Here is a 24,747-nt window from a genome sequence, read left to right as displayed (position 1 = left end):
AATAGAACTAATATACCTGAATGCTGATATATTAGGTTCATGCACTACAGTGATTTCTCATTTATCTGACCTTGAAATGAATGAACCTGTAATTAACTGACCCTCAAACAGGTTAGTGTGTCAAATAACTTGTGGTACAGCACCATACAAATATACTTTCAGTTATCCAACCCTTCAAATTATCCATTCAGATAATTTAAAGGGTTGGATAACTGATGGTGAGTAAATAACTAATAAATGAAGGGTTAAATTATTATGGTGAGTAAGTGATGGTAATTGTTTACTTACCTTTTGATGACTCCTTCCAGCAGCATAATAAACTCATTGCAATAATCCATCGATTATCCAACTGGCAAGGTGACATTGCATCACTTACTTAAACTTGAAGCAGCTTGTAAAAGTATCATGTTTTGCCTCTAGAGTAGGATTGGGTGGTCTGATTATCCAAACCTCAGACCACCCAAGGTACTAAAAGTGCTATAGAATATCTTCCATTAAGTAAGTGATGCAACCTCACCTTGCCAGTTGGATAATCGATGAATTACTGTAATGAGTTTATTATGCTGCTGGAAGGGTTCATCAAAAGGTAAATAAATAGTTACCATCACTTACTCATCATAATAATCTGACCTTTTGTGGGTGAGATAATTATAATAAAATACACTTTGATCCTTACCCTAACAACATCCCTCACACATTCCTTGACTCTCCTTTGCAAGCACTGGTGAGTCATATCCTGAAGAACTAGTAACCACCAAAAAGAGAAAGGCCATACTGGAAAGCAAATAAAGTGTATCCCAGAAATGCTTTAACTTTCTGCCAATTAGTAAAGGACAGACAGAATTATTAGTCTATCTACTAAGTGAAAAAGTTTCCAGTTGCTGGAGTGTATGAGGGTGGCCTGAAAAGTTCTCGGCCTAACAATGAAAAAACGAATTTATAATTTCAAAATTATTTTTATTTTTCAACATAATCTCCCTTAAGACTAATACATTTATTTCAGCGATGCTCCTGCACCATTATCCCTTATCACTGTAGTGGTTCTTAGTAAGATCTGCTACAATCACCTCTTGATTCGAAGAAAAACGCTGACCAGCGAGAAAGAGTCTTAGTTTTGGGAAGAGACAGAAGTCAGAGGGAGCCAAATCTGGGGGAATAGGGTGGATGTTCCAACAATTCGTAGTGCAGATCCCTTAATTTTCCCATTGCAAAAACACCTTTGTGGGCAGGTGTATTATCCTGATGAAAGATGATTTTTTTTCTTCTGCAAACCAGGTCTTTTCTCACGAATTGTTTCGTCTAGTCTGGTTAAAAGATTGGAATAATATTCCCCGGTTATTGTTTTATCCTTTTCAAGATAATTAATAAACAAAATGCCTTTAGCATCCCAAAACACCAATGCGATGACCTTTCCTGTTGATGGAACCGACTTTGTCTTCTTTGGCACTGAACAACTGCTTCTGTCCACTGTTTTGACTGCTCTTTGGATTCTGGTGTGTAATGGTGAATCCAAGTCTCATCCATAGTAATAAATTGACACACAAAATCAGTTTAATTCTTGTTAAAACGCTCCAAGCACTGTTCAGAGATTTTCATGCGAGTGCGTTTTTGATCTGCTGTGAGCAAGCGCAGCACCATCTTGCACAAAGCTTTTTCATTTACAATTCTTCATGCAAAATATATCATACACATTCTTTTGAAATGCCTATAGTCCCAGCAATTTCAAGAACTTTGACTCGCTGGTCATCCAATACATATCGTGCACTGATCAATGATTTCTGGTGTTGTTACACTTTTTGGACATCCTTCAAGTGGATGTCCAAAAAACTTAATTTCTTAATTGTCGAAAACAAAAGCAGCCCATAATTAATAGCATTAATAGCAGCCCATTTCTTAATTGTCGAAAACAAACGAGAAAAGTGCCCATAAACTTTTATGAACTTCGAATGAATTTCTTTTGGTGTTAAACCTTCTTTTAGAAAAAATTTTATAACCCTACGATACTCAATTTTATCCATTTCAAGGGATACAGACAACATTTTTGCTTCAGACAGCTGTATAAAACAAACTACTTAATAGAATGACTTGCAATTTCACATGGATGCTTATGACAGATGTACAAACTTAGAAAAAAAAAATCTTGCCGATAGTGTTGTCATCTGTGGTCAAGGCCGAGAACTTTTCAGACCGCCCTCATACTTCCTTCCTCTTTCCTAAATTATAACATTGCCTAAATTATAACATTGGTTTCAAACAATACTCATGTCGTCGTCATCTCTAAGATGTTCCACTTAAGTGAACTAACTATATATAATATAGTATCTGTTTATTTTGCTAGCTGAGGCTATCAGTAATATGTATTTGCAGCATGCATACTGATGCATATGCACTGGAGCTAGTTTGTATTACAAAAAAAACAGCTAGTTTTCAGTGCTGTACTAATTTACAAAAAGGAACTGGTTTTTTTTTTTGTTTTTTCTTTTTTTATTCCTAGGATCAACTGCATCCTGTATGTATATGTGTGTGTGTATATATATATATATATGTGTGTGTGTGTGTGTGTGTGTGTGTGTGTGTATGAAAGACTTATTGAAACTTCAATATGCCACAAAAGGAATTTTGAACCTAGGTTTCTTTTCCAGGCAAAACCATTCAGCTGTAAAGATATTTGGTATCCTAATTATAGCAGCAGAGTATATAGTGTGTTACTAAGATGGGAAAGAGAGAGAGAGAGGTTCATGAAAAGTGACAAGGAGGTCCAACTTTTTAAAATTGACTACTGTCACGTATCTTCAATGAAATAAACTAACTGATGCAACAAAGTAGAAAGAAGACAGTTATATGTTTAAAAAACAAAAAAAAGAAGCAAACTACTGAGAAAATAGGAGTGACTGTGATTAGACTTAGCTGGCATTTTTATTAGTAATATGTTTAAATCCTCTACCATTCTGAGGGATGTTTAAATTCTCTACAGCTAAAAGCTATAACATATCTGTAACATCAAATTCAATCAACTCCAAATGTTCTTGGTTAAATAAATGCATTTCATGATGAAATACATAAGCACTAATTAAATATTTTTTCTGCCAATACAAATTTCTCCTCTTATTCTGGCTGGGTGGATTTTAATGAAATTAGGCATTTGGAATCCAGACAATCCAATTTTTGTTTCAATCAAACCATTTGAAGGGGCATAAAGATGCAAAACATGGCAAAATTATATATCTATTAATAATAACTCCACTCCAGATAGCATTTCATAAAATTTCAGATTTAGGATGCCCACATGAACATAAATGCGTCCTAAATCTCATGAATATATGTTCATGTGGCACAATTTATGTTTCAGTTAGATAATGTTTATTTGCAAAACAAGTCATGCTAACTAATAGGATTGCTATTAAAATTTGTCAGTTCATTTTAATTTAATCTAGAGAATATATATGGCCAAAGTGGGTTGAAGTTTCATAACTATGGTTTAACTTTAGATCCCCTCTGATTGTTAAAAAATATCATCGCTCAGTAGAACTCTTTGAATAATGCAAATATGACATTATCAAATACATGTATAATCATTATCGTTGTCACAAAAACAACAGAAACAGAACAGATAACAGAAAACAACTCTGAATAATTTCAAAGTGTACTGTAATATATAAAAAATTAAAATGTCCTATTAAGTCCATCATGTGAACAAGCTTAAGCTGGCATTTATTACTATCATCATTGGACCCCTATGAAGTCAAAAGACTCATAGTGGAGCCATGCTGCCATACACAAAATTCATCAAACCATGCCTTAAGCTCATTCACCATCTCAGCACTCACTACTCTTAGACATGCATTCTAAACCTACTTCCCTGCTCACATCCTCCTTATACAGCTTCTATGAATGGATAGCTAGCCCAGGCAACCTATTCTACAAAAAACATCTTCAAGTCTTAATCATGTCCCACCCCCACTCCTTCTGCTCCTATCTGCTTGACTCTGCAAATTTCCTCAATATTTCTTTATACTAAACATTCAATACACCAGAAACTACTATAACTTCATCCATTTGAAATCCAGGTGTGAAGTAATCAGTATATGATCTGATCTAAACATCATATAAGGGAATCATAACCTCCTTACGTCTACATATCAATGTCCTCCACAAAACTGCCATAATCTGTGATGTCCTCACAATGTTTGCAGTGTAACCCCTAAATTTTAAGTCCTTATATACCGTTAACCCCCAGATCCCTTACCTCCTCCTTCTACTTATCAGACAGCAAATCTCCAGTCCAATACACTAATCTATTATCTAATCCCATCAATTCTAGTTTAATTACCAACTTGTCAAGTAACAATCTATCACAGGCATTGGCAAAATCTAAACATAACACTGTATATGCATCTGCCTTGTATAATATATTCATCACCTTGCTGTAATAAGTAGATTAAAACATGATCTCCCTTTAACAAATTCATGTTTGTCATCAAACAGAATGTTGCTGTTATCAATCCAATTCTGGATCTTAACTCTCACTAAACTCTCCAACACTTGAACCATAACACAAGGAATACATAGTGGTCTATAATCTGAAGCTTCAGTCTTATCTCCTTTATGAAGAAGAACAATTTTTGCCCTCCTAAGACTCCTTTGGAAGATGGTCCATTATAATTCATGTTAAATCAGCATGTAAAGGCAATTGTTCTTAGTGGAACATTCTCTCAAAACATGTTGGGATAAGTTATCCAGTCCAGCCACTTTATTAACTTCAAGTGTATTCAATTCCCCATATATCTCCTGTTTGCTTACCATCAGTCCCTCTTCCTTCATTCCTACTACACGCAATCTTTGCATGATGTCACATGGACAAAGATGATATACCTTTATGAATTGCTCACTTAATATCTTAACTAGATCTTAACTCATCTTCAATTGAAAAAGCCCATATAAAGATTTTTCTCATCACAAGAATTGAACCCAGCTCTTTTCCAATTGAAGGGTACAATGTTCTGCTGTTCTTCCAATTATGTTATGGAGGCAATAGGGCAATTATGTTCATTGTTTAATTAAACCATCTCCCTGGACCTCCTTCAATTCCAACTGCTGACTTATAACTCAAATATAGGCTATGTATCACTCGTTATTCTGTTCCATTTAGCCCATATAACTGTAGTGTTCTGAACAGTTTTCAACTGGCACCTTGTCATATGCTTTTTCTAGATCTACAAACTTAATTCATGACTTATTTTTCATGGTATTAACAACACCACACAATTTTATCAAAGAGATGTTTTATTAACTTATATTTCACTGATAATCAACTCAGCATCATCAGAGCACAACACACTTGTACATGTGGCAGTGAGTGAGTGAAACAATATAATTGCAAAAGACAAAAAGATCTAAAATCCTATTTTTGGCACCCTCTAACGAAAAAAAAAAAAGCTATGCAGGAGTTTTCCTTAGGATAACAGTCTCCCAAATTTTTGGCAAATTAATGCAACCATATTTGTTAAGGTTGGGAGAATTCTTCAATACTTACCACAGCTACATGCAAGCCACAAGTGTGGTTACACTATGTAGATGATGTGTTTGCCATCTGGCCCCATGGACAAGACACTTTTTATGCATTTGTCACCTACCTAAACAGCCAACACCCCAAAATCCACTTCACAGTAGAAAAAGAATCAAATAACTGTTTACCATTTCTTGACACATTAGTCACCCGCTTTTCAGATTGATCACTATCTTTTTCTATTTACAGAAAGCCTACACACACACAGGAAGATACCTACATAAACAATCACATCATCATCCAGTCCAACAGTGTGGCATTTTAAAAACACTTATACACAGAGCCAGAGCCATTTGTTCTAACGATACAGCTCTGACCATAGAACTCCAATATCTGCGCCATACATTCTTAGCAAACGGCTACAATCCCTACAAAATAGATAAAATACTACATAGGCCCATTACTCTGCCCTCCCCTAATACACAAGAATACAACATGACCATTTCTATTCCCTATATCAGAGGTACATCAAAAAAGATAGCTGAAGTATTGCTGAAACATGGCCTTCGCATCACTTTCAAACCTCATGTCAAGCTTGCAACTCTGATCCGCTCACCTAAGGATAAACTTCACCTTTTAGCACACCCAGGAGTGTATGAAGTTCCTTGTGACTGTGACTTGGCCTATTATGGGCAAACAGGAAGATCAGTTAACATCTGCCTGAAAGAATATGAAAGATACATTCGCTACTCTTACTATGGCAAGTCAGGACTGGCAGACCACACTTTGGATACTCCTTCACACAGGATTAGATTGAGGAAAACGAATGTGCTATTTAGGAATCGTTATAGATCTGAAAGATTATTTTTTGAATCAGCAATGGCTTTGAAGAATTCTCCCAACCTTAACAAATATGGTTGCATTATTTTGCCAAAAATTTGGGAGACTGTAGACTGTTATCCTGAGGAAAACTCCTGCATAGCTGTCTTTTTTTTTTTTTTTTCATTAGAGGGGTGCCAAAAATAGGACTTTAGATCTTTTGTCTTTTGCAATTATATTGTTTCACTCACTCATGTCGCATATACAAGTGTGTTTGTGCTCTGATGATGCTGAGTTGAAAATCAGCGAAATATAAGTTAATAAAACATCTCTTTGATAAAATTGTGTGGTGTTGTTAATACCGTGAAAAATAAGTCACGAATAACCATCAACACCTAAACTTATCTGTTAGATTGATGAGTCTACAAACTTAAGTTAGAGATCCTTGCTATATTCTCAAGATTTTTCACTATTTATCTCAAAGCGAAAATCTGATCCTGACATCTTTTATTTGGCCTAAACCTAACTTGTTCTTCTCTTCCACAATTCTTCTTAGGTCCTTCTCAAGTATGCTTACATAAATTTTACTTAGAACATCTAGTAAAAAAATTCCTATTTAATTCTCACATTAAGTTTTATTTCCCTTATTATGAGAGCTCCATTCCAATCATCTGGAATTCAATCTTCTGACCAAGCCTTCTGAATTATGCAGTATACCCATGTAAAACTTATATACTTCCATATCTGAACATTTCTGGTTGAATATCATATACTCCAACTGCTCCAGAAGGTTTTTAATGGATTTTCTACCATCAGGTTGTCACTGCTTATTTCATTTCACTTATTCCAGACAAGAATCATTGTCATCTGTTTAAAGCTGACTTACTTGCAGAACTTTCAATATGCTTTCTTCTCTTGTTTCTGATGTTCTATCTCTGAAAGACAACTTGCCCATATGCTTTCCTGGCTCAATCAATCAATATTTTCTTCAGAGTTTGCCAATGAATCCCCAAAGTTTCAATCTTACCTTCAAACTCTTTCAATTTTTCTATAGTTCACCTAAAAGCTGCTCAACTCTGATTTTTTTAAAAAATTTTCTTACACTTGTTTTCAAGAGACAATGTTATCCTGATCAAAACTAAATAATGATCACTTCCTATTTTAAATCCTCTGTATAATCTTGTCCTGAACCAGTGCAAAGATATCACTATCAACAGTAATATAGTCAATGAGACTTTTATTATTCCTTGTGTCTTCTCTCCAAATGAATTTACAAATCTTCATGTTGAAACATGATGCTAACAATGACCAATCCATTTCCTTAACAGAAATCCAAGCAGGCATTCACAAGTGTTATTAGCTTTGCTCTTTGATCCCAGTTTTCCCAAAACATTCTTTGTCTTGTAATCAATTCCTGCTCTGCTGTTAGACCAACAAGGATCAACTTTTCCTTTTTCTTTATGTTTCTACTTAATGTTTTTAATTGTTTTTTCATTTCAAAAACCAAAATGACATGAGGGACACTGCTAAGAAGCTTAAGAAACAAAATAACTGTTTAAATAAACACATTTTTTCCACAATATTCGAATGTCTAAAAAATAATTATTTTAAGAAAATATATATTTATTCACATAACCAAACTGGAAGCAGTCCTCCCTACTTCCAGCAATCTTTGACAGACTGTCAATGTAAAAAACGTTAATCCCACTAACTGCCAAGTCTATTTAAGTCTACAGCGGACAATCTTGGATTCCTTTTGCTTTTGTTAACTAGTAAACGATCTTGAGTAAGTGTAGTTTTCCTTTTTTGGCCAGATTTTCTTTTTCTCTCAGGAGAAAAATTATCTGACTCTTCAAAATTGCATTAACAGTACCCAAATCAACACCACACTCATTGGCAATTTGTCTTTCATCATGGATGCACTGATAAAGGGTACACATTTTGGAAAGCTTTCTTGGAGATATACCCATTTTATAGCCACACAAAATGAATAAAATACTACGAATGTCAACTTGCTTACACTATTAAAAATGCACAACACTATTAATCAGAGCTGAGACAAGGATGAGGCAAACGAGGCACTTGCCTCAAGTGAACAATGGGAAAGGGCAGCGAATTGGTGAAAAATTAAAATTAATAACTTGCAAAATAAAAAATAAATAAAAAGCCAAATGTATCTTGCAATGTTCATCAAATACTTTAAGCAAACTAATGATTTGCGTTGGACGGTCTCGCTCGATACACTCGTTTCCTCGTACGATATCGCCCTAGTAAGCGGTATGGTATGCGAGTTTGGACATGTTCTTTGTACATTAATGTGCATTATTTGTGCAGTGTGCTAGCATGACAGCGAGCAGAAGGTATTATTTTAAATACATTAAACTTAAGGTAAGTTTTCTATTATATAAATTTGTAAAAATGTTTCATTGTATGTTACATTATATTACGACTGCAATATTATTTTCCATTTTTATTTGTAATGTAATCAAAAGTGATTACATTACAAATATATAATTTTTCTTTTTCAGATGAACTAACGGTGTCAAGAAAACTCAGTGGTGCTGAATAAAGGAAAAGAAGAAAATTGAGAAATGAAACAAATAAACACAGTGTAATACAGTTGCAAAATTGTCTAGAAAAACTGAGTACTTCAAACATAAGCAGTTCACTCGAGATACTAGTCGAGGCTCAAGAAAAGACGATTAATTTTGACGAAAACACTACCATTGAAGATCAAGAAAAAGGAAGGGAAGTTGAAGAAGAAGAAATTGAAATACGAGAAAACTCAACAGAACAAGAAAAAGAGGTATTTAATTCTATTAATTTCAACGATCTTCCTTCATGGCCATCTATTACGAATAAAATTAGATGTGTTCCAATTGAACATGGACCAGAACAAGGAGAAGATGCAGATTTTTGGGAATCTGCTTCAGAGGATGGCAGGAGATTTTCAAAGGAATGGTTTTTTAAAAAATGTTCCAATGGAGAGCGAGTCCATCGGAACTGGCTCATTTTTTCAAAAATATCTATGTCGATATTTTGTTTTCCATGTATCCTTTTTGGTAAAGGAGGTAAAACAAATTCTGCCATTTGCAATCAAAGCCGAGGATTAATGATTGGAAAAATCTAAATTGAATTTCCGATCATGAAAATTCTGTATTTCATTGCGACGCATATCTCCATTGGAAATGCTTTGAAAAGAAACTTAAAACTGGTGGTTTTATAGATGATTTGTTGCAAAAAGCAATACAGACAGAAAAGGAAAGATGGCAAAATATTCAATGTGTTGTGTTGGATGTAATTTTATTTTGTGCAAAGAATAGTTCCTCTTAGAGGTACGCAAGAAATTATTGGTAATCCGAATGCAGGAATTTTTCTAAACTTGATTGAATTAATAAGCCGATACAATATGATCATTGCAGAACATGTTGCTAATCATAAGAAGGGGTCTGTTTCATACTTATCTAATAAGATTCAAGGCAAATTTCTTTTGCTCTTAGGAAACCATGTTCGAACTGAAATTCTTTCTTTAAAGAATCGAAATACTTTTCCGTGATGTTTGACTGCACACCTGATGTATTGCATCATGAACAAATGCGCCAAATTATTCGATATGTAGTTATTAGGAACGATTCTATTACGATTGAAGAAAGCTTTATAGATTTTATAGCGATAAAAGAAAAATTGGTAGCGGTTTAGCCTATGAAATTGTCAATAAATTAGAAAAAAGATGGACTCAACATTCTAAACTTTAGAGGACAAGGATATGGCAATGGGGGCGAACATGGTGGGTGTTTATAATGGAGTACAAGCCATAATTTCTCAAAAAAATAAACAAGCTATGTACATTCCTTCTGCGGCTCACAGCCTTAATTTGGTTTGTAAAAATGCTGCTTCTTCAAATGCTAACATGATCACATTTTTCGGAATCGTTCAGAGACTTTATAAGTTTTTTGTGAATTCGACGACTAGATGGGATAAACTAATGTCTATATTAAAAACAACTTTAAAAGGTCATACAGACACATGATGGGCCTCAAGAGCAAATGCCATCAAGGAATTGCACCAACAAATACCCCAAGTGTATAAGATATTAATTGATTTGAAAAACGAGCAATCATTACAATGTGCTGAAATTAAAATCATATTGAAACAAATAAATTTTAAATTCCTATGTACGTTATCTACATGGAATTTAATATTGCAAGAAGTTGATAAAATAAACAAAAGCTTTGCAATCAAAAACGATAGCTATAATTAAAGCTTCATGTTTAATAGAAGGATTATCTAATTCCTTGCAGCAAATGAGAGACAACATGAGAAAATATTTTTTCTAAGAGTGAAAATTTGGCTTCAGAAATGGGATTGTCTACAGATTTTGAAAACAAACGAAGCCAAATTATTAAATTAGATGATCAATCTCAGCAATCAGTTCCTTATAATAATAAATATTTATTTACAGCAGAAATGAAAGAAGTAATAGATATTTTAATAACATAACTTAGAGAGAGAGATATGAAAAATATATGGGATTTTGCCTGACTTCGAATTTTTAACAGGTGAAAAATTAAAGTTGTATAACTGAGAGGAGACCTCCACATAGCCTTTAAAGGAATGTGGAGAACCGACCAGGGCTTCTGACCTAATGTCCAATCCTCACCTTCTTGTGGTGCACCCTGTTGGGTATCTACCTGGATACTGAACAAACGAGGATGGGCTAGCAATTTGGGATTTAGCCGACCAAATTCTATTCTTATTTACTTAAACCAATATACAAAATGATGGTACAACATGATAAAATTTCATGCCGGCTGAGGTGTCGCCTGGCTAAACAACAGCCCTGTTGTTTACGCCAGGGGAAACAGGGTGAACAGTGAAAAGTCAGCTACTGGAACAAATCTGAAAGCACACCCCCAACTCAACATCACCAGAGTTAAAGATTGGTACTATCAACATAAGAAGCCTGAATGGCAAAGAAATGGAGCTAGCTGAAGAATTAGATAAGTACCAGATCGACATAATAAAGGTGACTGAAACAAAAAAGCCAAACACTGGTGAGATCTTTCTGAGCAATAAATACAAAATGTAATATTTAGGCAATGACAATCAAGGAAAAGAAGGGGTAGCCATAGTATTCAACACTAAATATGAGGCTAATTTTCTTGAATGGCAGACAGTCTCAAGTAGAGTGATGTGGGCAAATATTAGAATGGGAAACTGGACAATGAGACTTATTTGTGCCTATGATCCATAGAAGGCTCTACTAATGTAGAAGTGGACGAATTTTTTGAGACTCTAGAGAAAGCTACTGACACAATGAAAAAGGAAAAGTTGGTCCTTGTTGGGGATCTAAATAGCAGAGTGGATTGGAGTAGCGTTCTAATAGTACCCATATATAAAAAGGGAAATAAAACTGAATGTGAGAATTACAGAGGTATTTTCCTAGTGATTGTTCCTGGTAAGATATATGCAAGTATACTTGAGAAAAGGTTGAGAAGAATTGTGGAAGAAAAACTTGGTGAAGAACAAGCTGGATTCAGAGGCCAAACAGAGGCTGTCAGAATCAGATCTTCACTTTACGAGAAATAGTTGAGAAAGCATGGGAATATAACAAAGATCTGTATTTAAGTTTTGATGATCTGGAAAAGGCATACGACAAAGTGCCAAGAGAGAGAAGCAAGTCAATACCCTACAGTTATATGGTGTCAATGGGGCATTACATTAAGCAATACTTAGTCTTTATTTGAGTTTCAAGTCAGCAGTTAGAATTGAAGGATGTACAGGATGATGATTTAATGTTAAATCTGGTGTGAGACAAGGATGTACATTATCTATTTGGATCATATTATGAAGGAAAGTGGTATTAAACATGATATCAAAATTGGAGATGTTAATGTTAGCTCTTTGCTTTATGCAGACGATGTTATACTTCAAAATAAATCCGCTACAAGTTTGCAAGATTCCCTGACTAAATTGAATAACTGTTGTAATAAATATGGTATGAAGGTCAGCAATAAAAAGACAAAGACAATGAAAATAGGTAGAATCATTGAAAATGTCAACTGAATTTTGAATGGGGAACCTGTGGAACAAGTAAAACATTTCAGCTACTTAGGTACCATTTTTAGTGAAGATGGTAAATTAAACATGGAAATAGACAACAGAATCAACAAAGCTGGTATGGTAGGAAGTCAATTGAATAAATTCATATGGAATAAGAGCGAAATTAGTTGGAACACTAAATTAACTATATACAAGACAGTGTTCAAACCAGTTTTAACTTATGGATCTGAGAGCTGGGTCAGAAGTAAAACACTTGACCAAGGACTAGAGACCGCAGATATGAGAGTCCTGAGAAAGATTAGAGGTGTGAACAGATGGTATCAATGGCAATATCATATTAAAAACGAGGATATTAGGAAAGAACTTGACATTGTCAGCATCCAGGAATGCATTAGCAGAGCTAATCTCAGGTGGTATGGTCACTTGAACAGAATAGGCGAGGATAGATTAGCAAAATAGGTGTTCTCTGCCAGGTTGGCAGGAAAATGACCCAGAGGAAGACCAAGATATAGGTGGATTGATATATGTTCCTACTACAAAGTGCCTTAGATAATAGAAATATAAGATCTGATAAGGTTGGAGTCTTGACAAGTAACAGACTGATTTGGAGGAAAATTGTAGATAGGAAGTTAGTAATGATGTAAATTTTTCATGTAGTACTATCATATCCTGTACACCCCTTGAGGGTACATGTCAGGAATTTGATGATGTTGATGATGATGAAAAATTAAAGTCAATGGATACAGAAAATTTAAAAAAAAGCAGCTTGTGATTTATCCCGTAAATATCCAAATGATATAAATTCTGTAGAATTATTATCAGAAATAATCAGTTTCCAAAGTCAGGCAATGACGTTAATTCCAGACCTTAAAGCAGCTACAAGTTTAGATCTTTTAAAAACGATTCATGAATATATTTTAGTTCTGTCCTATCCAAATTTAGAAGTTGCATTGAGAATAGTCCTAACTTGCTTAGGAAAAATTGTCAAATATGGCAATTTTATCAATCCAACAGGAATTTACAAACAATTTAATTTTGATAAAATAATTGATGAATTGACTTCACTAAAAGCAAGAAAAGTAAAACTTTAAAAAAAATATTTTATATTGGGCATTTATTTATATAAGTATTATTAATATTATTTTGTCTCTATTATTAAATTTAATTACTGAAAAATTTGTAATATTCTAATTTATCTCATGTATTGTAATACTTATTTTGTTTTTCTTTTGTTAAGGTTGATGTGATTTTATTTTTAATATGTGTAATTTTATGTTCCTACTACTATTGTACTATTACTGCATTCTGTGACTGTTTTATTTAATAATTAATAAATTTATTTTGTTCCCAAAATCATTTATTTATTTATTTTTATTTAATACTTATTAGAAATAAAAAACTATATACATAGGGGTGAAAATGTATCCTCCTGCCTCAGGTGAAAATACCTCTAGGCTGGGCTCTGCTATTAATAAACATTGTAGAGACTGTTAAAACACACAGCACTCAGCCAAAATAGTGAACTAAAACCAAAACCAAAAAACTGGACAAAAACTTGGCTGGTTCACTACTGTATTATTATTATTATTATTATTATTATTATTATTAACATCTGACCTTCATGGAGTCAGAGACTCATCGTGGAAGATGCACACTATCACTCACAATGCTCATCCAACTGTGGCCATAAACTGATTCAATGTGTCTACATTCATAACACACTCAGGCTATGCATTCCACTCACCAACCACTCTCCATGCAAAGAACCTTTTCCTGACTCCTCCCATTCTATGAAAAATTTCTTGCATGTCAACTCAATCTGTCCTCGTACTCCACATTCAAAAGACCACTGACTACCTTTGTGAATTTCTCTGGATCATTTCTAAGATATCCTCATCATGAAAACCTGGAAACCAAATCTGTCCACAATAATCCATATGAGGCCTGATCAAGGCCTTGATCATTATTTACTGCATTTATTTCTGCATGTCAGGGTCCTCCACATCATTGCCATTATCTAATTTAACATCTTCACAACTTGTGCAATGTGGCCCCTGAATTTCAGATCCTTGTCCACCACCACTCCCAGATCTCTCATCTCCTCTACCTCCTTTAAAGTTACCCCACCAAGTGTATACTTTGCATTCCATTGTTGCTTACCAAATTTCAAAGCCTTATTCTTTGCAACACTGAACTGACAGTTCCACTTACCCATTCATGCAATCTATTCAAGTCCTTCTAAGGCCATAATATCCACTTGCTTCTGCATTGTTCTCCCCAATTCTGCATATCACTAGTTAAACCAATCCCAATATCATTAATATACAAACTGAACAACAATGGTCCCAAAACTGACCCCTGCGGCACACACCTAGTGACCTTCCTCTTTTGGGATACTGCAACCTCATATACAACTTTCTGATACCTATCTGACAGCCAGTCACTGATCCAACTCAGAAGTCTGTTATCCAATCCCATCTGTTTCAATTTATTTAACAGCTTGTCATATGGTAGTCTATCAAAAGCTTTTGCAAAATCCAAGTACACCATTGTATATGCATCTCTCTTGTCCAAGGTATTTGTCACCTTGTTATAGTACATAAGTAAGTAAGTTAGTAAAACATGATCTCCCTTTAAAAAATCCGTGCTGATAACCACAGAGAATACTGCTGTTATCAACCCATTTCTGTATTCTACTCCTCACCAATCTCTCTCTCTAGTATACCTTTGCCCCAACTCCAGATATACAGATTGACTATAATTTGAATCCACAGTCTTATCGCCACCTTCATGCAGTGGAATAATTTTACCTTCTTTTCCAAGCACTTCCTTGGAAACTGTGCTGTTGTAAGACTCTTATTAAACAGGAATGCCAATGCTGGTTTCAATTCCCTGGAACATTCCCTTAGGATGCATGGTGATATGCAATCAAATCCCATTGCCATATTGACATCAAGGTTATTTTATTAACTCAAATATCTCCTGCTCACTCACAATTAAGTCATCCTCTCCTATATCCTCAACACTTAAGTTCCTCATAATTCCACCCTGATCCTGATCGCTGAATACCTCAACAATGTCTTCTGCAACAGTTACCATTCTACTATTTTAATCCATTAACATCATCTTACCATAATCATTCTTCCTTCTACTTGCCACATATCTAAAAAATTCTAGGATTTTTCTTTGCCTGATTTGCCAATTTCTGCTCATACTGCACTTTTGTTTTCCTTACTAACTGAGTCACTCTCCTAGCTTGTTCTTTATACCCCTCAAGTAACTGATTATTCCCATTATTGATCTTGTTACTGCCTCCAAAGTACTTTCTTCTTCCAGATTTCATGCTAAAGCCCCCCCCCCTCATTCATCCATTTTACACCTACCTTATTTAGCCTTTTGGCCTTCAGAATACATTCACACATTGATGCTGTTATGTATTTCTTTGTCAGCTCCCAAGCACCATTTATTGCCTTATTGCTCAACTCCTCATTCCATGCTATAACTCCAAGCTGTCTCCTAAACTTGTCATAATCACCAGCCTTGTAATTCCACATATATCCTTTCCTCACAGAAGTCTGCATATGGCTAGCCACAACCCAGGTGATCAGAGTTGGTGAGAATGATTATGATCACTCTCACCAACTGAAGGAAAGTGTGAAACCCCACTCACAATTACATCATCTGATGAAATGATCAGATCTAAAACTCTCGATCCTCATGTGCCCTCCTTTATATGCTGCCTGAGATAGTTATCCCTCAAGAACTTGAGAAATTCGTTTTCCTTATTCCCAAATGCTATCTCTTCATTCCAATCTATACTGCCATAATTAAAATCACCTGTAATAATTACTCTCCCTTTGTACTAATCCAAGTTGCATATACATTTCTTCATCACCACCCTGAACATTCCTTGGCCTATAGCAACATCCACCTAAATGTCTTCATGTCGACCTCCACTTTACACCAAACTGCCCCATAACCATTGCCAATATTTCCCTCTTTCATATCTATTTTATGTGGACATAATTCTCCTGCTATCATCACCAGCACTTCCCCTCCTTTCTATCCTCACGAAACACACCGTTCTTCCATTTCTATTCCCATAATGACATCTTTGTTCAACCATGTTTCACTTATTCCAATGATTTTGGAGCGAATAAACTAAACCAGTGAAACCATTTCATCTCCCTTATTTCTGATACTTCTGACATTGTAAACAAACACAGCAGTTCACTTTTAGGTCTATAACCAGTCCTATCCAATCTACTTGTTGGTTGTGATTTTCCCACCACACCTGCCCTTGTCCAATCACCTTTATCACTGCCTACCACATATATTTGCTCAGTCATAACTTCCCCACCCATATCGCAATATACTCCATCTCCATGACAATCATCTCCATACATATTCACTGCCACTTTCAACATCCACTGTCCTTATGCCATGTCTTCCTGTCCACTTGGGCCTCCCCATTCTCTCTTCAGCTCTCACACTACTATTGTTTCCACTGTCAAGCAGGTCTGTCTCTTTAATACCACTCTCCTGATCTTTTGCTTCATCTCAGAATTTCTCAGATATTAGAGAATCTTGATGTGAATTCAGTTATGGGATTAGATGGTAGAACAGCTCAAGTTTTATGAGAAGGCGCTAGTGAGTTGGCACTGCCTTTGACCACGTTATTTAATCTAAGTCTCAGCTCTGGGTTAGTAATAAGGGGGTGAAGGATGCTCCAAGACTGATGTAGCAAATTACAGGAATGGATAGACATGGTATACTATGGAAGGGGGGAGGGGTGCAACATAGTTTTGTGAAGGGTAGATCATGCCTCAGCAACATGCACACATTTTATAATAAAATGGCAGTGACACTGCTAGCCTTTGCAAAAGCTTTTGACAGGATACCACATGGAATTTTAATAAATAAATTGTAGCACATGGGGATGGATATAAAGTTAGTGAAGAGGGTGGTTAATGGAGAAATATCAGAGAGCAGTTTATTGAGAAGTAGAGTCCAGCAGAAGGCCTGTATCTAGTGGCGTGCCACAAAACTTTCAACATCTAATCATGATCACTCTCACCAACTGAAGGAAAGTGTGAAACCTGTCAGCTAATTAAATTAGCTGACAGTTTGCACAAAGAGTCTTCCTAATTATCAATATATTTCTTAACTCTTTTATGAAAATGAGTTATAAAAATAATAAGAATTATTATGAAAATAATAATAATTAAATAGAGAAGTATTTCTTACCAGGGCAATATAGTTTCACTACACGTCCTATGTCCTCAATGCTGTTAATGATCCCAGTACTGGTTTCACAATGTACAACAGCAACACTTGTATAACTGTTATCTTCTTTCAGCACTTTTTCAACTGTGTCAGCACTAACTTCTTTTTTCTCTGATAAAGGAACTAATCTTGATTGTATTCCAGCTCGCCTACAAATTGTATCCATTCTTTTACCATATGCACCATTGGAAAATATCAAAACCTAAATAAATAGAAAGTTTTAATGAACAGAAATGGTATTCCATAACACTTTTCTTACTTAATCATCTTAAAGTAATGTAGAATATGATCATGTCCAGAACTAAACAGTTCACAGGGTTGGCTGGAATTACAGCTGAAACAATTAAAAACCATAAAACCAGCATGTTATATCTGATAATATTGCATATGCTCTTAATTCAATTTGTTGTTTTGCAGGGCTCTTGACTAGAAAATGAAATAACATTCCATTTAAATTACAATAAATTATTACATTGTGTGTGTGTGTGTGTGTGTGTGTGTGTGTGTGTGTGTGTGTGTGTGTGTGTGTGTGTGTGTGTGTGTGTGTGTGTGTGTGTGTGTGTGTGTGTGTGCATGTATGTAAAATCCACACATGAATGTAGAAAGTTTTTTCACTTGATTCTAAATTAAATTAAAAATACCAAGAAATTATATTCTTGTTTAATCCTTTATCCAAATATAATGATTATTATTATTTGACTTCCATAGACTCAAAGGACTCATTGGTGGGAGGTCTATACTGTTTCATTTTGTCCACAGACATATATGATCTCCACTATGGCTGGATGAATTTCATTGAATTTTGGTTATCTTTAGAAACACAGTATATCTCTCAATTATCCAACCACAGCAAAAGAGAACAGTTTACTGGTCAGATAACTGGAGGGTTGGATAACTGAAAATGAAATTACATGGCACCCTACCAGAAGCACAATGTAATAATATTATTATTATGATTCAGGTCTCCATGGAGTCACAAGATTCATCATGGGAAACTAATCTTAGAAAACACAAAGTTTATTATACCACTCCTTGAACTTGCTGACCATTCGTGTTCTCACCACTCTATCAGGCAATGCATTCCATAGTTCAACCATCCTCTGTAAAAAGAAACCGCTCCTCACCCTCTTGTTCACAACTTCCTTTCCATAACTTCTTCCAGGGATGGCCCTTGTCCTCGCTTCTTTCCCCTGTTCCACCAAATGAAAGAACCTCCCAAAGTGTCAACCCTGTAACTATCTCTCAACAGTTTAAAAGTTTCAAACATATCACCTCTCGTTCTTTTATCTACCAAACACTGCAGTCCACATTCTCTCAGCCTAGCTTCATAACTAACATTGTACAGTCCTGAAACATCTTTGTCATCCATCACTGCACTTTTTCCATAGTTATTTTATCCCCTTCAAATCCTGGGTAACAAATTTGAACACAATAGGCCAAGTGTAGTCTTAATGGGGGTTTAGACAATGGAATGACAACTCTTTTATCTCTGCAAGTCAGCGTACTTCTCAGTATTGCAACAATCCTCTGAGTTACCTTCACCACCTTTGCAACATGTTCCCTGAATTTCAGCTTTCTATCAATCACCACCCCCAGATCCCTTGCCTTCCCCCACTTCCTCCAGTACAGTTCCTCCAAAAGAGTATGCAGCCTCCCATCGATGTATCCCAAACTTCAAGACTTTATATTGAGCTGAATTAAACTGACATCCCCTATTCATTTTACCATCTATCTCCAATTTATTCAAATCCTCTTGAAGGGCCATCACATCTGCACTACCAGTAATAACCCTTCCCAGCTTCATATCATCTGCAAAACAATTGAATATCCCCCCCCCTTGCAATCCATTGACAATGTCATTGATATAAAGTTTAAGCAGTATAAGTCCCAGTACTGAACCCTGTGGGATCCCACTTGTAACCTTCTAGTTCCTTGATACCACTCCCTCATACACAACTCTCTGATATTGGCTATCTGATACCTATTAGATAGCCAATCCCGAATCCAGTTCACTAATTTGACATCTAAACTCATGTGCTGCAACTAAATATCAGCTTAAATATCTGCTATATAATGTGATGCCTGTCAAATGCCTTTGTAAAATCCAAAAAAAAAAATGGCAGAACATCCTTTTCCTCATCAACCACTCTTGTCACTTTATTATAAAAGGCAATCATATAACTAAAACAAGAGTGCCCCCCTTAACAAATCCATGGTGACTCTAACAGATAACATTACCCTCATCTGCCCAATGCTGTAAATGATCCCTCACTAATTTCTTGAAGATATTAACATTCAGACTCCACTGATGAAATACAAATTGGTCTATAGTTTGATACTTCCAGTCCACTACCACCCTTATGCAATGGGACTATCTTACCCTCCTTCCACTCACTGGGTACGTTTCCCTTGGCCAGACTTGCATCGAAAAGTCAGATCGATAGAGCTGTCAGTTCTTTAACATATTCTCTCAAAATCTGTAGCAAAATCCCATCCAGTCCAATTGCTTTATTGACATCCAGATTACTCGGTGTTTGAACCACACTCTCTCCTTGCACTTCTAAACCTCGAACCTGCCCTATCCCTCTAGTATTAAAACCTACTTCTCTAGGATGAAAAATCCCAATAAAGTGTTCACTGAATAACTCATGTCCTTTGCATCAGTCACTCTATTTCCATTTTTATCCAACAATGTCATTCTTCCACAATCATTTCTCCTCCTACTGTCCACATAGCTAAAAAATAACTTATTATTTTCTTTGGATCTCAGGGCCAATCTCTTCTCATATTCCAGTTTTGCCTTCCTTATCATACTAGTCACTCTCCTAGCCTGAGTCATATTCTTCATGCATCTGCACTCCACCCCCCCCCTTATATCTCTTCAATAACCGCTTTTTTAACCTCAGTTCCTGTTTGATATTGTTTGTCATCCACTTTACACTAAATCATGTTCTCTTCTTCACTGCAGTATACGCTTGCTGTTGCTACTAATAAATATTCCTTCAATGGTTCCCAATCACTAATGATAACTCACTTGGGATATCATTATTGCTTCTGATCCCTCTTTCCATGGAACTGCCCCAAGTTGGTCTAAGACTATTATAATCACCTGTCTTATAATTCCACATACATTCCTTTCTCTTTGATACTCCTACATGTATATTCATCTTCCAAATCAAAACCACATGGTCACTCTCTCCAAGGGAACAGAGATGCCATCTCGGTTATAATCAGCTCTTCTGATGCTATGACCAAATCTAAAACTCTTGAACCTTGTGTTCCTTCTACTACATGTTGCCTAAGACATTCGTCCCTCAAGAATTCTAGAAATTCCATTTTATTATTACCACATGCAGATTCCTCTTACCAATTTATACTGCTATAGTTAAAATCTCCCATAACAATCATTCTTCTTTCACTTGTCAAGCTCAACTGTCCAAACATCTCCTGCTCTTCATCCTCTATGCTCCCTGGCTTGTAGCAACACCCCACTAAATATCCTGTCCTACCCATCTCACACCATATGCTTTCAAAACCATTAGTGTCACTGCCCTCCAAATCCTCCACTCTGAGAGGACAAAAGTCATCACTTATGATAAGCAGTACTCCACCATCACGTTTTCCCTTCCTATCCTGTCAAAAAATGCTATGCCCTGCTACTTCTATTCCTGTCAGTATATCATCTTCCATCAACCGTGTCTTAGAGATCCAAATAATCTTTGGATAGGCTGATGTTATCAGTGCCACCAATTCATCTCCTTTATTCCAGATACTCCTGCCATTAGAGTAAAGAATCAAGGCATTGTCACTTTCTATACATATCATTATCCCCTTCAGACTCCGCCAACGTATTCCCCCCTTCTCCCAAGCACCTATTTCCAAAGAGACCACTCCTGCTACCATTCACCCTGATAATTCTGGTTTCCCTGCACTCACACACTGACTCGTTCAGGGAACAGCATTCTCTCCAGATGCTTACATCCTTCCTCATTCAAATGCAAGCCATCTCTTGCATATAGTTCCTCTCTATCTTCATCTATATTTGAAGCATCTATCTTCAAATGCCCTCCAAGCATCCATGTATTCCAAGCCTCTCGTTTGACACATTCTAACTATTATACTATTCATTATTGATGCTCTTTCTCTGCAGCTCTGCATTATCACACCTGCGCAACACACACACACACACTATCTTCCCTCTCTCAGTCTTCTGTACAACCTCAAGCATGAATCTCAGATCTCTTGCCACACGATTTACATTGCCTCTCAAATCATTCGTGCCCAACATCACAATCATCTCATCCACCCTTTCACCTCACTTAATTGCCATAGTCACACTATTTATCAATCCTCCAGGCAAACACTCCTCAGGCATTCTATTTTGCACACCACAGATCAGAGTCTCCATACATCACACCTCTTACCACTCTGTTTCTTCCTTTCTCACCTGCATCAGAATGGTCAGATGAATGGAATATTATGTACTGGATTTAATGGATTACAGTAATTGGAGAGGAATATCAGTATTAAACACAACAAGTAGAATACTAACAAGAATAATATTAGAAAGAATAAAAAAAAAAGAAATAGAACAAAGCTAAGAGAAACACAAGCAGGATTTAGAGTCGACAGCCCACATATAGAGCAGTCAAATCTTTATATCAACAAAGTTGATATAGAGATTTGAATGCCATTCTATTATAACAATCAGAATAATAATAGAACAGTCAATACAATGGCAGTCAAATCTTTATATCAACTTTGTTGATTTTCAAAAAAACTTTTAACAGCATTGACAGAGAAGCAATATGGAAATTAATGTAATATTATGGCATACCATATAAAATTATAAACATAGTTAAAAAAATTTATGAAAAATATAAAATTAAAATCATACACAATGGAGAACTTTTAGAAAAGTTTGAAATTAAAACAGGAGTTAAACAGGACTGCATTCTCTCCCAAACAATATTTCTTATTGTTGTAGACTGTGCTTTATGAGAAATGCCATGAAAAACACAAAAGTGGAATTTAATAGAACAGCTACATGACCTGGATTTTGAAGATGATATATGTTTACTGGCACATACACAACAACGTATGAAGGCAAAAATAATAAAACTCAATGAAGAAGCATTGACTGTTGGATTAAGAATAAATACAATGAAAACAAAAATAATTAAAATAAAATAAACAAAAAAAAGACATAGTACTGGAGAGTGAAAGTTTAGAAACAGTGGAGAATTTTAATTACTTAGGATCAACAATAAATAAACAGAGAGGAGCAGAGAAAGACATAAAATCGAAGATACAGAAAATTTTTAACATGTTAGGAAAAATATGGAGATCAAAGAAAATAAGTTTTTAAAAAAAATAAGATTATTTTTTGAATTATTTGTAGAACTGATTTAATACAAATATTAAATCAGTTCTACTCTATGCATCAGAAAATTGCTTTCATGGTCAACAATGAAAGCAATTAGGGAAAAAACTGCAAAGCTTTGTAAATAAATGTTTAAAAAGAATTCTACATATAAAATGGCCAGAAAAGATATTCAATAAAGAATTATGGCAAAAAACTAAACAAACACCAATAACGTATGACATCAATCAGAGAAAATGGAGATGGATAGGGCATGCACTAAGAAAAAGCTGAAAAAGACAAAGTCAAACAAACATGTCATCTGCAACTCAAAATTTGATGGAGGATGTTGGGATAAATGTGTTTAGTTAGATACCATGTTTGATGCTAAAATAAATCTGTTTTGTTAACATGCATACATACAGCATAAGCGTACATGGGAGAGGGCATCTTTTTCATTATGAGGGGTCATGCCAATTATCTCCAATTATACTAATTGTTGGGAATTATAGTACATACTGTAAATGTCTCTGTTCTGTATTTAGTGATGCAATAATACTATTTGTTATTCTTGCTTCTGCAGTATAGTGTCTGATGAAGATCCTTCTATGTATTATAAGAAGCAGACTGCATCTGTTGATCTCCAACAATATACAAGATATCTATTACTGATAAGACAGACAAGCTGCTGACAAAAAAAAAAAGTCATGTAATGAATGTAGGATTTGCGAAACGGTGGAAATTATGACTAGAAATTATTTATGTACATATACAGGGTGTTCGGGATAAATTTGACAGTTTCGTAAGGAAAAAGAAAATCTTCTTTGTATCTATTAAATTTAATGAATTGACAAAAAAACATTACAGGCAGAGTTAATTACAATACTATCAACAAGATTTACTCAAAATAACCACCATTAGCATCGATCACAGCTTCAATTCTGCTTCGGAACCTCGAACAAGCTGATGCTACAGTCTCCCTGGGAAGGGCCGCAAAAACTGTTTTAATTTTATCCATTAACTGGGCTTTTGTATTACTGGAAGTGCGATTGGTGTCTTTTTCAACTGCACCCCATACAAAATAATCCATGGGGTTAAGGTCTGGGGAGTTTGGAGGCCAAACATTTGGACTGGTGAAGTCGTAGAAATTTTCAGACAACCATTTTTGACTTTTCCCAGAGGTGTGGCAAGGGGCCGAATCCTGCTGCCATACATACGGCCTACCATTGCCTACCCTTGTTATCCAGGGCTTGACTACAGTTAGCAACTCCACGAACAAAGCCCGAATTCCAATGCCAGGGTTCTTCAACACCTGTTCCTGCAGATTTGCGAGGAATTCTGCTGTACGAACGCAATCAGATCGTCTGCTAGGGATCTTTCTTCTTGCTACATCCTCGTAGTCACCATTGCAAGTCTCTAGTTCATGCCTGATTGTTTTTACTGTATTCAGGGAGCATTGGGCAGCAGTCGTAATATCCTTATTTTGATGGCGGGCACGAATCATCATGATACAAGTTATTCTCTTCCATGATTCAGGTGGGTTCCAGCTATCCATCCTTTCTGACATCTTGTATGTGAATGAAGAAGGGTCCAAACTTTTAAATGAAGAGAAGTGTGTGTTAATACATGTAACTTACGGAAAAATATAATTAATTATAAATATGTCAAAGTTATCCCGAACACCCTGTACATATTACTACATAAAAAGTGT

The 24,747-nt window shown here is 35.5% G+C and overlaps 1 protein-coding gene across 1 annotated transcript in view; it reads right to left on the bottom strand.

Moving 5' to 3' along the window:
- Agxt (Alanine-glyoxylate aminotransferase) overlaps positions 1-24,747 on the bottom strand; it is a 137,986-nt gene that overhangs the window by 45,385 nt on the left and 67,854 nt on the right. Inside the window, exon 4 of the mRNA XM_090399160.1 lies at positions 17,636-17,876. Within this exon, the coding sequence (XP_090255286.1) occupies positions 17,636-17,876 (241 nt within the window). The remainder of the gene's footprint in view (positions 1-17,635; positions 17,877-24,747) is intronic.

The sequence above is a fragment of the Typopeltis vanoorti genome, chromosome 10 (genome assembly GCF_054136105.1).
Source record: "Typopeltis vanoorti isolate ZY-2024b chromosome 10, IOZ_Tvanoo_1.0, whole genome shotgun sequence".
NCBI classification, from domain to species: Eukaryota; Metazoa; Arthropoda; class Arachnida; order Uropygi; family Thelyphonidae; genus Typopeltis; species Typopeltis vanoorti.
Note: the sequence above shows the minus strand (reverse complement) of the source record. Positions and strands in the feature narration are given on the sequence as shown.